General features: G+C 43.1%; 1 protein-coding gene across 1 annotated transcript; it reads left to right on the forward strand.

Annotated features, from left to right (window-relative positions):
* The first annotated feature begins 11,946 nt into the window (after positions 1–11,946).
* On the forward strand, positions 11,947–15,538 carry FIBIN (fin bud initiation factor homolog). The gene has a single exon (XM_032692127.1). The coding sequence runs from the start codon at positions 12,031–12,033 to the stop codon at positions 12,652–12,654; it is 624 nt and encodes a 207-aa protein (XP_032548018.1). The 5' UTR covers positions 11,947–12,030; the 3' UTR covers positions 12,655–15,538.
* Positions 15,539–15,960: the final 422 nt, after the last annotated feature.

The following is a 15,960-nucleotide window of genomic DNA, read 5'->3' on the forward strand; positions in this document are numbered from 1 at the left end:
TACCAGGCTGGTTTCTTCAGTTTGCCGAGTTCCTTGGTGTGTACTCTCTTTAGAGGCTGCTTTGAGTTTTTATCACCTCATCACTGCTCCTGGTTCACTAACAAAGGAAATCTCCATGTAGGCTAAAGTTCCCTTGCTCTGCCTATGCCACCGGGATACAAACTGTTCAGATATTTTCTTCCATAGTGGCTGTCATTAAAAAAAATAACAAATGGAAGACAAAATTCTTAACCTTGCTGTTGTTCTCATCCCCACAGGGTATCTCCAGGGATGATGCTTTCATGGATTCCAGGATAGCTTTAAAAGTTTTTGTCCCATATTGGGACAGAACTTTGCTTTAAGTCTGAAAAGGGGACTTCTAGTTGTATTAATATAAACATTGCTGCTGGTGCAGCTCCATAACTCTTTGCCAGCAGTGTAGGCTTTGCAATTCCAAACTGCAGTGTCATGAGTGAAGTTAGGTAAACACTGGACATTTATTTTGAGTTGAGATCTGGCCACAAACAGCTGCTGTCAGCACTCAAGATAACAAGTCTAGGAGCTGTGCCTGTACATGGCAACCCAGGACTTTCCCATGACTGCTGGAAAAGACGGAAATAATCCCATGGATTTACCCAGCAAGGAGTCTGAGTCTCTGATTTATCAGCTAATGTCTTTCAGTCTCCAAGGCTATCATTTTTATAACTCTCTTGAGGTTTTGGATTTATTCAGCGAGCATTTGGGTTGAAGGGCAAGTCTGAATTCTGGATGGTATTATTTTTTTCATTACACCAATGCATTTCTTCCCTGATGCCCTTCCAGTTCTTACAAGTCATTGGATTCATGCCACTATGTCCATCATTTAAAATTTCAATTATATGTTTCATTGTGGTCAGGGAAATTTACCATATTTACAGAATATATAAGCAATTTCAAAACATCTTCCCATTGCTGTCTAGGAAATTCAAGCGTCCAAGAAAAATACAGCAAGGATAGTACAGCTGGATCTTTGTTACAGCTTGATCTTTGTTAGTTCAGTTCTTGGAAGACTCATATGGTTGTGTGCAGCATGCAGCTGCACCTAAGTAATGATGAGATCCAATAAATTGAGGTCCTTTCTTCTTCTAGAGGTCTGTGCTGACCTGGAATAGATATTGCTATTAAGGAGAATCACAAAATAATCATTTAAGGAAGATAAGCAAGTGGATTTCCACTCTGAGGTAACAATCTGTGTCTCACGTGCTAAATGTAGTGAAGGGAGAAAAGGGCCTAGCAATTCAGAGGAGAAAATATTAGATGGTGAAAACAGTGAATGTCATCCCACTCTTGACTGGAAACCACTGTGTTTGGTTTTTCTTCTTGGATAGGTGGGAAGGGGAAAAGGAAAAGAACTGTTCAGAGTGGCGGTCTGAAAAATAAAAGCTAGACACGATCCCAGTATGGGGGAACTGGAATAGTTTATTGAACATGAGAACACTATTTTAAAGGCATCTGAGGTTGGACATGTTAATGAAGGGGACGAGTTATGTTAATTATGGAATCACACAAGTTTTTACTGCAATTTCTAAATAGTTAATTTTTCTTCTAGTAGGATTACATGGGGGATAGAGGGATTACAGGGGTTTAGACATGGTTTGATACAATCATCTCAAAAGTTTTTTTTGATTTCTGCTGGAGCCAGGCTTGATCCATAAGGTAGAACTTTAACGGGTCTTGTGAGAAGGGTCCAGCTCCTTCAGATAACGAGGTTTTTGTCAGCCCTTGTTTTCCTTTGCTGAAAGCTGGGTTTGGGCTCCCACAGTTCAGCCTATTTCTCTGTAGCCTTTAGCAGTAAATCTTGTCTTCATGAGTTCTGACACAGTGCTGAGGAGGATGGGAGCTCTGAACCCCACCTGCCATGGAACAGGCATGAAGGAATGGGCTCTCTGGGCTGCATTTTGATGCCTAATGCTCACATTTGATACTGCAGACTTTCAGCACCCCTATTTTCTTCCTTGTTGCATAGGCACTTGTTGAAAAAGTATTTGTTGGGAACAAAACCCCCTAACTCATTGGGATTTCTTACACGGGTGTAGGGAAACAGATCTCTTGAACAGGATGGCCGGTTGCTGCCTGGATGGTGCTGGTGTCTCCAACAGCACCTGAAGCTAGGTCAGGTGAGGATGTTGTCCTGGTTCCAGCCAGGACAGGGTTAATTTTTGCAATAGCCAGGAGGGGAAGGACCCTGAGCGGTGCTTCTGCCTCCCATCCCACCCTACCAGACAGGAGGCTGGGAGGCACAAGAAGCTGGGGGGGGACACACCTGGGACAGCTGACCCAAGGGATATTCCACACCGTGTGGTGTCATGCTCAGCTTATGAAGCTGGAGGAAGAAGAAGAAAGGCCATGAGGGAGAGCATATTTGGAGTGATAGTGTTTGTCTTCCCAAGTCACAGTTATGGGAGATGGAGTCGCGCTTTCCCAGAGATGGCTGAACACCTGCCTGCCCATGGGAAGTGGGAATTGAATTCCTTATTTTGCTTTGCTTGTGCACGTGGCTTTTGCCTCACCTATTAAACTATCTTTACCTCAACCCAATAGTTTTCTCACTTTTACTCTTCTGACTCTCAACCCCATCCCACTGAAGGGGAGAGTGAACAAGCAGCTGTGTGGGGCTTAGTTGCCAATCGTGGTTAAGCCATGTCAATAGTATAAGAATTAATATTATAATACTGTTTTAAATCTCACAGACCTTGCCACAAGCCTTTCCTAGAGTACTGAGTAGTCATACTGCTGCTGAGGTTTGGTTTAGTTTTCTTTACATTTTTAAAAAATGGACTTTTTTCTGAGTGCTTCTGGAACTGATTGGCTAAGATTGTTCATATGCAATTGTAATTTGCATCACCAGAACAAAACTGCTCCTCTCTGTGCTGTGTACCTTCAAAGGTTCTCTGACCTGCCACCCTGCTGAAACACATCTCCTGCAGAGTAACTCAGAGTAGTTTGCAACCATCTCCATGCTCCTTGTCCTGTTTAAGAGCAGGATGTGGCTATGAAGGATTTGTCTGGTCTGTGAAAGCGTTTGAGGTTTTGGGCAGCATTGTCCAACCAGTTGCCTTGACCACAGAGAGATCTGACCCCTGGCCCTTCTCCTGGAGGAGACAAGGAGAAGCTGCCCGAGCTGTAAATGCAAACAGGGCTGCTGAAGGCTTCCTCCTGTTCCAGTCCAGCCGTGGCATTGTGGAAGCAATGGCTTCAGACTGGCATGGGAGCACCCAGGCAGTACTGCCAGCCCCAAGTGACAGTAGCTGGGCTGCCAGGATGGCACAGGGGCACAAGAGTCTTCTGGTGGGGAAAAAAGGAGTTAGAGTATGGAACTTTAGTGAAATAGAGGCCTGGGGCAGCTACCCACTGAGCTACAAGGCACCCAAGTTGTCAGCCTCTGAACTGGCACTGTAAGCCTGGAACTATACACACACACACACACATATACACATCTCATTATGTAATGAGGGTGGCAAAACACTGGCACCAGACACTGGTTGCCCAGAGAGGTGATAGATGTCCTGGAAGCATTCAAGGTGAGGTTGGACAGTGCTCTGAGCAACCTGGTCTAGTTGAAGATGTCCCTGCTCATTGCAGAGGGATTGGACTAGATGACCTTTGAAAGTCAATCCCAATAATTTTGTGGTTCTAAGATATGTGTGTATATATATATATATATATATATATATATATATATATATGTATATGTATATGTACAGAAGAGGTTCTGCTATAAAGTGTTTCTAGCTCTGTACATGGCCAAGAATTAGTGCAAGAAATGGATTAGCAGCAACCACTGCTGCTGATTCAACATTTGCATGTTCTCAGATATTTTAGCAAAACGAAAGAGATTGCATTCAAACATCAGAGGAATGTTGACTTTGAAATGAGCATTGGTTCAAATATTTCGTAGCGATGTCAGGGCAGGAAGCTAAGTCCTTTTTTGTTTTCTGGCTTAAACTCAATGGAAAGGGTAGAAAATATTCCATCTGTATGGCATACAGCTACTGTTATGCCTGTAAGTGATATGCTGCACAGAGCAGCTGTGTCCCCATGTGTGCTGTAACACCCAGCACACATCCCCATACAGCCATGGTGCAGAAGTCACAGTTTCCCTGTGGTTACCAGAAATCATGCTGCCATGATCCCATTGCTAAATACGGCACAAGAAGTCAGAGTGTATACCTAAAAAGCCCTACTAACTTGCAAAATCCAGTAAGGTAAAACATATCTACTGACCTATGCCAGCGTGGGAGTATCTGAGCTTGCATCCAAGCATGCCTTGGGATCCAGCAAAGCTTTCAGGAAAGATTTGACACTTTCTTTTTCATGCCTGAGTGGTGCAAGTAGCAGCAACAGTGGATACTGGGGTTTTTTTTTCTCATGCAACAACTTTGTCCCAAGGCTACTCATCAAATATCAATAATTATCACCAAACAGCTGCTGGTCAGAGAAAACTGTTAGAAAGCATTATGCAGGCTGTAATTTGATTAACACAAGCTTTTTTTTTTTTTTTTAAATTATCTGGAATTAACACAATGAACAATCTAGAAATTATAACTCATATCTGGTAATGTCTAACATTTCTGGAAAAGTATGTTTCCAGAAAAAAAATTGTCCCATATTATTGATTGTGATGATTCCCAGATTACTTGCAGCCTGCTCCCCTACCGAAAAAAAAAAAAGAAAATAGAAAAGGCTACTGTCTGCAAGTAATTTGCAAGTAAGCCAAGTGCAAGTATGCCAGTTACAATACAGAGCAAAATATTTCCAAGATTCATCTTTGACACTGCCCCATCAAGGCATGAGCAAAGTATCCATCACTTTCAACAAGAGTGAGAGAGCCCTAATTTAGAAAATGCAGTCCTTGACATCTCTAGTGTCTTAGTTACTAAAGTAGTTAGTTTCTCCATGAGTGCTGAAGCACGTTCAGACTCCTAATCTCTTTTTTGTCAGTGCAGCAGAAGCAACAGCAGCAGGTGTCCAGATGCCATTCTCAGAGGCACGCTCACATTCCTGGTAGTGAATTAGGAGTAAAAAGGATCAGCTCCCGCTATTCCCTTCTGTTTGATCCCACTGATGATGCCACCTGCATATTTAATACTGGAAACTTAAATTACACAGGGTGCTCCTTGGGAGCAGAGCAGGAGGGGAAGGAGAGGTAACGGTGTAGCTCTAGACAGGCTCCCTCTGTTCTCAAGGCTGCTGGTACTGGATAAGGCTGAGAGAGATGGAGTTGTTTTGCCTGCAAAAGAGGAGGCTCTGGGGATATCTTAGAGCCCCCTCCACTGCCTAAAGAGGGCTGCAAGAAACATGTGGACCTACCTTTTAGCAACGCCTGTTGTAACAGGACAAGGGATAATGGTTTTAAACTAAACGAGGGTAGGTTTAGAATAGATATAAGGAAGAAATATTTTACAATGAGAGTGGTGAAACACTGGCACAGGTTACCCAGAGAGGTGGTAGATGCCCCATCCCCGAAAACATTCAAGGTCAGGTTGGATGGGGCTCTGAACAACCTGGTCTAGTTGAAACGTCCCTGCTCATTGCAGTGGAGTTTGATCAGAACTTTGAAGGTCCATTCCAACCTAAACATGATCGACAGTGCATGCTGCAGACATTTAACTCACAGAGGTGTGCTGCCTCTGGGTTACTCTTATGGAGAAGATGGATTGTCCTGCCTTGCCTTCTAGACACTTCCTGGTTTTGAACATACCCTCTTAATTTTCATTTCAAACAGTAGTCACAGCATTGCTTTGGTTGGCTGAACCATCTCAGGGCTCTGAATAAGAAGGTGTTTTAAATGCCTCTAAAGCTGCCTGCTGTGAAACACTATTCTGTTACCAGAGGGAATTTGCTCTTCTGTGTGCTTCTGTGGGTTTGGGCACTGAGATCCTTCAGCATATTGACACTCAGGCATCACCTGTCTAACCTCGGAGGAAACTCTTCCAAGTTTGCCAAGGCACTACAGCACTGCTGCCTCAAGCTTTCCAGCACCCAGAAAAGACAGTGCCGAGGGAAAGCTTGAACAGGTTGTCCAGCTGGCACAGTCTCTAGGAGCATAAAATGCAGTGGGATCAAAGAACAAACTGATAAGTGAGACCAAACATGGTGTTCAGAGGCCCTGAGTGCCCCTGGGGGCTTTATCATCCAAGGCAACCAAGAGCTATAATATTTCCTAAGCCTCAATTAGCCTGCAAACTTTATTCAATCCAGCTTCTTTCCATTAAAGCAAATCATAGGTCTCTGCTTCTTGACTGTAAGGGTGGAAGTGGGTGGGTCAGGTTCGTGGAGCTGTGAGGAGCACCCCATGACTGTGGTTCAGAGTCAGTCAGAGCAAACAGCCGCATTGGGGCTCCAGGTCAGGCCACAGAGGCAAGTTTCACCAGTGTCCATCCCATCCTCTGCAGAAGGGTCTGCAGAGTCACAAGGAAATAACCTTGAATGCCAGTTCCTAAGCCATGCCATTCCAAATAAAAGCCATAAACTGTAGCAGGAGGTATAAATTCCGTATCGACATTCTGCCCTGGCATCAGGCAAGGGAGAATAACGCAGTGTTCAGGCTGCTGAATGAGTGCTCTGTCTGCATCAGGTCATTAAAAACCTGTGGAACAGTCAACCATGACTGCACAAAAATAAATATACAGCTGACTGTAAGTAGTACTCCTTCACCTGCTTCTTCAAGTAGAATTTTATAAGAATGTTTGCTAAAGGGAATGTTTTGGTTTTTTTGGTTTTTTTTTTTTTTTTTTTTTAACAGGGAGATTTCAGTATATTTGAATTGAAACCATATGTTTGGGTTTACTCTGCTCAGATACAGTCTGACAAGTTTTAAATTTAATAAACTGTTAAAAAAGACCTAAATAAAAACCTGAGTTAATGTGCTAGGATACAAAAAGGACATTTTTCAACTGCTGAAAATCAACCAGTAAATCCAAATCAATTTTACTATAGAAGCATGGGGAGTTTTATTCTTTATATGCTACAATTGGAAAGATATGGACGAGAGGAGATTAAACTAGTTAAATCCTATGATTTATTTTTTTTTTAATATTTCCCATCTTATCTCACTATTTAACTTTTACCTGAAACAGAGAATAGGAAGGCTAACCTACTGTGGAGACTTGTTTAACAAAACTACATGAAGTTGGTTAGCCTAGCCCCCTAAAGGGGTAGGCTCCCCCTTTAAATTCATGAGCAGAGACTTTAAAGGGTTGGTGAGAAGAAGAAATTTGATGACTGACCTGTATAAAATGTGTTAGGTTCTAGCTTTTATTCAGGAATTCATCCCTGATCTGAATACATAAGATTGTGTGTGTAACTCAGAAAATGCCATCCTTATAAATGTGGAAAACTGAAAATTATATGGTGTTTTTAAATTGTTGGGGAATCAGCCTAAAAAACAGACCTGGTAAAATCCAGCTTTCAGAAAATTCCAGTTCTGAAGACCCTGCCTCAAACACATGAGATGACAGGAATACAAATCCTGGGAAACTGTATCAAAGGATGAATCCCATTGGAAATTAACAGCATTTCCTCACCAGCCTCTCCTAGATTTCTTCCAGGGCTTTTATTTAAATTCTTTGCCAACCCCACTGAGCAGGACATGTTAGAATAGTAAGCTTTTTCTACTTTGTGAGACAGGAAGAGAAGGGAAAAGAAAATTTGTGGGGTTTTAAAATCCTAAACCAAATCTTGTTTTACTCCTAACAGGTTAAAGGGAAAGAGAATGCATTATCAGGAATAATTAGTGAACTATGTTTCTATAACAACTTCAAAATACATGTTTTCATATGCAGCCTTTTCATGTTCACGTAGAGCATTAAGAACAACACAGAAAGGACTGAAAATCAAATCAACATGTTAAAAGCATAACATGCTGTCTCTGTAACAAACCACATTTACAGTAGTGGGAAAGCTTCTCTATGTGTTGGCCAGTGCTGATGGTTTTTTTAAATGTTTTCATTTCCACCGAGGAAGTGTTATTATTTCCACTTCAGGAACCTTGCTGAAGAAATGCTAGCAATATCCCTTCTGGGGTTTAAGGTTTTTCATCAACAGACAGAAATTGCACTAGTAAAATACCAGTGAATATTCATTCTGCTTCATCTCTCTTTTTCCATTCTTAGGAAGCATCCAGATGCACCACTTCTCTTTTCAAAAATAATCTGAGCATATCCTCAATTTTTTGATTTAAGGAGATTCTATTTCCATAAAGTAAACCAGCATCCACTACAGAGACGGGCTGTGGTAAAATCATTTTCTGTATTTTTCTGCAAAGACTGAGCTCATTTTGGTGTTGGCTAAAGTTGAAGTAGGTTCAATATTAATTGCATACTCTTCCAAGAAAACAAGCCTAGCAGACCCTTTCCATTAGTTGTATTCACATTCAGCCTCATACCCAATCTTTCTATAGCTACTGGGTTTTTTTTTAATTTGGTTTTCTGTATTGCTTGTCCAAGAAGGGCCAATAATGGACTCAGGGGACTCTGTGCCCAGACACAGTTGTGGTTTCAGCCTGAAGCCTGTGAAGAAGAAAACGGTTATCAGAATCAGATTAAACAAGCTAACAATAAAGCTGTTTCCTCTATAAGTTTGTATTTGAGATATCTGTTGGTCAGCTGTTTCAACTCTGAATTAAATATGCCTTTCTGATAAATTAAAAATTTCTGTGTAACCCCAGACAAGCATGATGGTCTCGGAACATTCAGTATTTCTGACATGAATATGCTGAAGCCTGGGTTTGTAATTCTGAATCTTTATTGTATTGCAAAGTTATACTGAATAAGTATTAAGTGTGTTATAAAGGTTTCATTCCCCAAATCTTTTTTTATTCTGCAGAGTTTCTGGTATGTTCTTATGGCAACTTTCCTACAAAAAATGGCATTATTCTTTCATGGACTATTTCATGCCCACCTCACTTGATGCCATTTGAGCATTTAGCACTACACCCTAGGATTAGAAATCACACACACATACTTGTTAGTCTCATGTTTAAACAAGGTATCTTTATGTAAAGCCATAGAACACTTCATAGCAGGAAAACAGAAGCCAGTAGTCAGAGAACATTTATACCTTAAAACCTGTGGGGCCTTTAGGACCAAATAACATATATCTGTTCTCCAAATTAATGGCCATTTACACCTGAAACATTATGATGCTGCAAAGTTTACCGTGATCTGCAACAGAAAGAGCAAGCATGTGTGAGCCAAAACCTGAAGATAAAGCACGGCTTACAGAGGAAGATGTATACAAGTGTCATCTGAAATCCAGTGCTGAGCTGTGCATTTGCCATCAGTTTATAGGCATTTTCTTGGCTGGAGGCTCATTTTGATGCTGTGGCATAAGAGGTTATGCAGAGTAAATTCTGCAGTTCTTTATAGTACTATAAACTACTGCTGTTCAGTGGAAAAACAATGGCTTTACCACAGCAGAGTATGTCATGCCAAGTGTTTGTAAGATGACAGTATCAGTATGCTGCTTTATTTTTGCTTCCAGTACTTTTTCCTCATTTATACAGAGGGAATTTTTAAATGCTTAAGCAGGCATGGAGAGTAAAATACTGCCGTGATGAAATCAGTGGGTCTTTTGACAATGCCAGGATTTCAATGAGGGCCTTCATGGGAGCATGCCACAAGGAACAGCTGCTTCTTGGATGTATCCCAAAAGCTCCCCAGATATCTGATCTCATGCAAGTACCCCTATGGATTCCCAGCAGAAAATGCAACATTCAGCAGAAAAATGGCTTGCTCTCCTCCCTGGTTCTCTGCACCCCAGGTTTCTGGTATTCCTGAGAAATTCCCTTCTGTCTTCCTTCGGTTTTATTGCCCTCTGAACTTCCAGATAATGCCAGAAACTACTTTAGGAAACTCTGCACTGACACTGACTTTTATGTTGTTACTACAACCTTTGCTGTGGTGTTCTGTTCCTGCTGCATTTAACTGTGATGAAAATGTCTGACCCTTCAACCCAAGTCTTGATGGATAAAGGTAATGGTTGCTTTCAGTGTGTGTCTTTCATTAAAAAAAAAAATCTGATTTTCATTTTTATGCACACAGTTTTATGGTCAGTTTAAGGGTATTCATATTAGATTATCTCATTGCAGTCTTAAGACTTTTGTCTTTTAGATGTGATTTTGGAATGAATAATGGCTACTCACGCACAGTCTTGTTCTGACAGTGTAAGCCTACATCTTTTCCATTGTTTCACGCTTTTTGGTTAAAACTTAGAACTCTGTTGTGTTTAATCATGACCCATAATAGGTATTGCCTTGGATCAGGCTGTTGTGTATCTTTCAGCAACTTCCAGCTTTTACCAAAGCTATGCCCACTGAGTCACCAAGATTGCAGATCCTGTATTGCAGACTGCCTTCAAAAGCAGACATTCCAAGCGGGTTACTTGGGGAGATGCTATTTGGATATAAGATTTAAATTAAACTCAGATAATACATGTTGGATTGAAAACAGCAGTGGCAGGGAGTCAGCAGCTGCAGCTGACACCTCTTAATCTCTAAATGTACGAAGAGACAAAATATTTACTAAGGCTGGTTTTTTTACTCTCTGTGGCACTGACGAAAGCGTAACCATGCTGACAAAGCTATGGTTGGGTGATTTACAGTACAGTGCTTCCATGAAGAGACCTCAAAAGTGGAGTCCACCACAAACCAAGTACCAGGCAAACCAACTGACTGGCAGTAATACCAGCCTGGGTAGAAACTGATGCAGGTAATGTGCTATGGTTGACAAAGAACTGGTATCCAAATAAAATATTAGGTGAAACAAGAGCATCCTGTGAATAAAATTGCTTCATGAAGCCCCTGTTGGCAAACACAGACCAAGGACAAATACCAAACAGCCTCAGTTGAATAAGCTTTAAACATTTGACAGAAAGCTGAAGCACAATAGCTTACCCCAATCCTACCTATTTATATGAGTGGTTTGTGAATTTAATTACAAATTTGAAATGTTTCCAAATGAATGGAGTGTTTCTGTTATGATAGCTTGTCTGGCCTGGATTGTCAACAGGAAGTTGCCTGGACTCTCCAAACATTGCTCATGAATGTATGTATGTATGGAGGTGTATGTATGGGTGGTCTCAACTGACTCCAGGGCTTGGAGAGCCGACTTAAAAGCAATTCAGTAAGTTTTACTCTGGATGACTACAGGGTTTGGTATAATCTCTGCTAGATGGTGATTTTTTCCAGGGAAGAGGAAAGATGATGTGAAAGGAGTTGGTAACTTTACAGACCCTTTCTTTTTGTGATCTCACCTTGATTTAACAACTCAAAAATAATAGAGAGATTTCTACAAGTTACACGCACGGTTCGACCCTGCCACAATCCAACTACTAGACTTACCCAAAATATTTTTTCATGAAAAAGGAACACTTCAAATTTTACAAAATCAGCACCATTGGATGCACCGTATTGAGGTTTTCCTCAAACACATCTGACATTTTGTTTAAGAACAGATTTTGCATTTCATTTCCCCATCTTCCCTATCAGGGCTTACTGTTTTCCACTTTATACTCGATGTCGCATCTTTTTCCCTCCTGGGTTTTCAACCAGCGACAAACTACGTGGCCTGAGCAACTTCGTCAAGTCCCTCCGCCCCGAAAACACTGTGTCCGAGCTGCTGTGCAGACCGGGCTGCTAGCAAAGCAGTCATTTCTGACGGGGAAAATGAGCAGAGCTGAGCAATGCCGGGTTTAGGGGGATTTCTTTATTTAAAGAGGAGAAAGTTGTACGCGTATCCCTCCCTCCCCGCGGGGGCGATGCGGGGGGCACTGCCGGGGGCGGGGGGCACTGCCGGGGGCGGGGGGCGGCCCGGCCCGGCCCTGCCCTGCCCGGGGGCCGCTTCCCCCTGGGCGGGCTGCCCCGCTTTTAAACGCGGCGCGGCGGAGCCGGGCCCAGAACGCCGCCAGCCCTCCCTCGGCCCGGGCGGCCCGCGGCGGAGGCGGGGACGGCGGCGGCGGCACCGGGGACACCCATGGGGCGCGGGCGGCCCTAGGCTGCTCGTCGGCCGCAGCATGCCGGGCCCCCTGCGCCTGCTGGGGCTGCTCTGGCTCTGCAGCTTCTGCCGCGGGTACTTCGAGGGGCCGCTGTACCCCGAGATGTCCAACGGGAGCCTGCACCACTACTTCGTCCCCGACGGGGACTACGAGGAGAACGACGACCCCGAGCGGTGCCAGCTGCTGTTCCGGGTGAGCGAGCAGCGGCGGTGCGGGGCGGCGGCGCCGGGCGGCGGGCTCAGCCTGCGGGAGGAGCTCACGGTGCTGGGGCGGCAGGTGGAGGACGCGGGCCGGGTGCTGGAGGGCATCGGCAGGAGCATCTCCTACGACCTGGACGGGGAGGAGAGCTACGGCGCCTACCTGCGCCGCGAGTCCGCGCAGATCAGCGACGCGTACTCCAGCTCGGACCGCTCGCTGAGCGAGCTGGAGGGCAAGTTCCGCCAGGGGCAGGAGCAGGGTGGCCGGGAGGAGTCCCGCCTGGGCGACAGCTTCCTGGGGCTGCTGCTGCACGCCCGCGCCCTGCTGCGAGAGACCCGCCACATCTCCAGCGGGCTGCGCGACAAGCACGACCTGCTGGCCCTCACCGTCCGCAGCCACGGCGCCCGCCTCAGCCGCCTCAAGAACGACTATCTCCGCGCCTGAGAGCGGACCCGGACCCGGACCCGCCCCGGCTGAACCCGGACCCCCGCCGCCTTCAAACGGGACCCCCAGCCCTGCCGCCAGCCCCCCCGGAAGGCACAGCCCCGGCGTCTGCCTGGAAGGAGCACCTCCTCTCACAGATCTTAGGTTGGGAAAGACCTCCCAGGATCACCAAGTCCAACCTTCGACTGAATACCACCATGTCGCGAACTGCCAAATCTGCTAATTTTTTTAACACTTCCAGGGGTGGTGACTCCACCAAAATACATCCTTCTTCATGGAAAAAAACTTTATTTATTCTATCTGACTTTCTAAACAAATAGCACGATTCTATAAACCAGGAGGTTCGAGGTATGTTTAAGTTAATACCCCGTGTTCAAAAAACCCTACCCTCTGTTACATGATTCGTCTTTGGTTCCAAAGTGAAGTAAGCTTTCTCGTCTCTGATTCCCTGTTGTTTGTTTGTATATCACCTGTTCTACTGTGGCTCATCTGCCACAAACGTGGATGCAGTGCTCGGCAGCCCCTTCCAGCCTCGTGTGTAGCAAATACTTTAATTGCATTTGTTGTTACTCCTTCAGAGTGAAACCTCTGGCCCTCTATTAACTTTGTTAACCTTTTGTAATGGTTCGTATTCTATGCACGTTAAACGTTGTTCTACTACATAACTTAAAGCTGTGATTTTTCATTTCTGTTTGGAAAGATGGGAATTATTCTGGCAGGATTTGTACTCTTCCAGGCTTGCTTATCTGTGACTCTAAGCTATCATAACCCCAAGAACCAGCCAAAAAGGTTTATGTCAGATCCTGAGAATGCTGACGGAGATTTTTATAGTAAAAGGAATGAGCCCTAGTGGTGATTGGAGGTTTTGATCCCAAATTTGAGAGCCAGGAGCATGCTTCTAGAGCAGACAAAAAGGTTTTGTCTGTGCTAGCACGGTGATATTTCTTTTTGGTGACTTTGTACTTTTGCTAGCTAAGCTATTAATAAAGTTATTTGTGGTCCTAGACAATAGCAAAAGTGCCTAGTGGGAAGGAGGAGGAGGATTGTTTGGGTTTGTAGACTCATTGCTATTTAACTGACAACTGGGGGTAATGTGGCTATTACGTTACAGATACTGCAGGCAGAATCGCTATATGGATGAAAAACATTCGTATGTTGTTTTAATAAATATTTGAAAACAATGTTAAAGTACATTTTTGTTCTTTTACTGATTTCCTTGAGACGCTCTTAATTTAAAACATGCTGTTGAAATGTCTGTTCAGAAAAAAAAATTGCAAATTTGTAGCTCCTGCCAAGTGAAATAAGTTGCTTTTTTAGTAAAAACAAATAAAACAAATAAAAGTTTACAGACTCGAGAAGTAAGCAAGTTTCCTTAAAAGCAGTTATACAGAAGGGCTTGTAGAGCAGATTTTTTTTTTTTTTTTAATTTGTAAGCCTTTTTAAGCACCTAGCAATCTCATGGCACTGGAAGAGAAGCTGTTTGGTGTACTTTTGAGGTCTGTTCTTGTTAACCCTGCTCACGTTCAGTTACACTTTGGTCTGCAGACCATCCAGTGGGTAAGTTACTCGGCAGTGCATAAGTCACCTGGGACCAGAGTGCTGAAGGCACCAGGAAAGTCTGGTGAAGGTATGTGCTTACAGAACCAGGCAGCTCACTGCTGTCTGCTGAAGTCCTGCTAGCAGGATACTGGAGATGTCAATCTGCACCTTTAGGTCCCAAGTATCTTTGAAGATCTGCTGAAAAAGAAACATTGAGTGATTTTGGTGGAACTACTCAGTGTTACTTTCATGTTGTTAAGTTAGAAGGTATGGCAGGCTCTAGCTCTTAAAAATTAATGTGTGTGATACTTTCCTTGCTAATAGGGGTGGATGGAACAACAAGTCTTGTCTGCTCACCATCACAGCAAACCATATGGCATTTCTGGTCTGGATCAAGCTCCAGAAGAGCCTGAGGGTTTCATTTATGTCCAGTATCCCTTCTGAATCTGACCAGTTTAGAAGTAGGTGCCAAGGATGTCATGCAGTTCCATTTGTGCCACCCTAATGTTTCATATGATAAATACGAATTTCTGACACTGCTTTATGTTTCAGTAAAATATAATCGGTTTTATATTTGAAATATGGCAGAATGCTGATTTTATTTCAGTAGCATTGATTATGAGAGGCTTTAAATGTTCCTTTCAAAAATAAATTGAAGATATCTGAGCCTGGTCTATGCATGAGTTCACACATTTAGTAGAAACAGTCGATCTTCCATAAATTCGATCAAGCCAGTACAAAAATCTTTTAGGACATTTAAATCTACTAGAATTTGATTTACATAATTTTGGCTGGTCTAAGCAAATGTATACATTAAAAATATAATTTTTGAGTCAGAGCTGATGCATTAAATGGTTTTTATAGAGCTGCAGTGCCTACAAGAACTGAATGCAGTTTTAAGTTTTAAATTCAAATTTGTTCTTTAAAAACTATGAAAACTATATTGTAATCCTCTTTGCAATCTTATAAATGTTCTGCTTCTGCTTTTTTATCTGATAAAACTTATCTAATTGGAAGAAATGAAGACTCTCTGAGTTCATACAGCCAATTTCAAGAGGTAAAGGCCTTTTTATCATCAAAAATTTGGTAAAGATTTTTAAGCAGAGAGCTTTTAAAGGATGACTGTAGCAGCTGTTTTGACCCATTAGGTCCTTCTGTTGTGTTAAAATATTGCATTCATATTAGGCTCTTTTCTTTTCTTTTGTTTTTCAGAATGCAGTAGTTTGAACTAGAATTAATCTGCCTTGGGTTTTTTTGTGGCTTTCTCAAGATTTTCAAAATACATATTACTTTCAAATTTATTAAAGAGCTGATGATACTGAAGAGCAAAAGACTATTTTCTGGGAGCAGTTGGAGTGATTTAAGTCATGGAGAGGAACGGGTTGCCCAGAAAAGTTGTGGATGCCCCATCCCTGGAAGTGTTCAAGGCCAGGTTGGATGGGGCCTGGAGCAACCCAATGCTGTCCATGGCAGGGGGTTTGGAACAAGATAATCTTTAAGGTCCCTTCCAGTCCAAACCATTCACTGCTTAGTCAAAGCAAGGCCTTAAGAGACACACCTCCACATCTCTCCAGGTAGCTTTCTTTTGAGGGCAGTGCTCTGATGTGGACATTCTCACATCTACTGATGCACACAGGAGAGAAGAAGCTCGGAGTGTGTGCAAAATCTTTCACAAAAGCTTGAGAAAGAACTGTGTGCTTGCCTTGTGCCAAGTCAATGGCTAGGAATTTAGGGGGGTGTCTGCAAACTGGATTTCTGAATTGCATC

This window comes from Chiroxiphia lanceolata, chromosome 6, assembly GCF_009829145.1.
Source record: "Chiroxiphia lanceolata isolate bChiLan1 chromosome 6, bChiLan1.pri, whole genome shotgun sequence".
Classification (NCBI taxonomy): domain Eukaryota; kingdom Metazoa; phylum Chordata; class Aves; order Passeriformes; family Pipridae; genus Chiroxiphia; species Chiroxiphia lanceolata.

Coding starts and splice junctions, on each gene's coding strand:
- FIBIN (XM_032692127.1), top strand. CDS start 12,031: ATGCCGGGCCCCCTGCGCCTGCTGGGGCTGCTCTGGCTCTGCAGCTTC.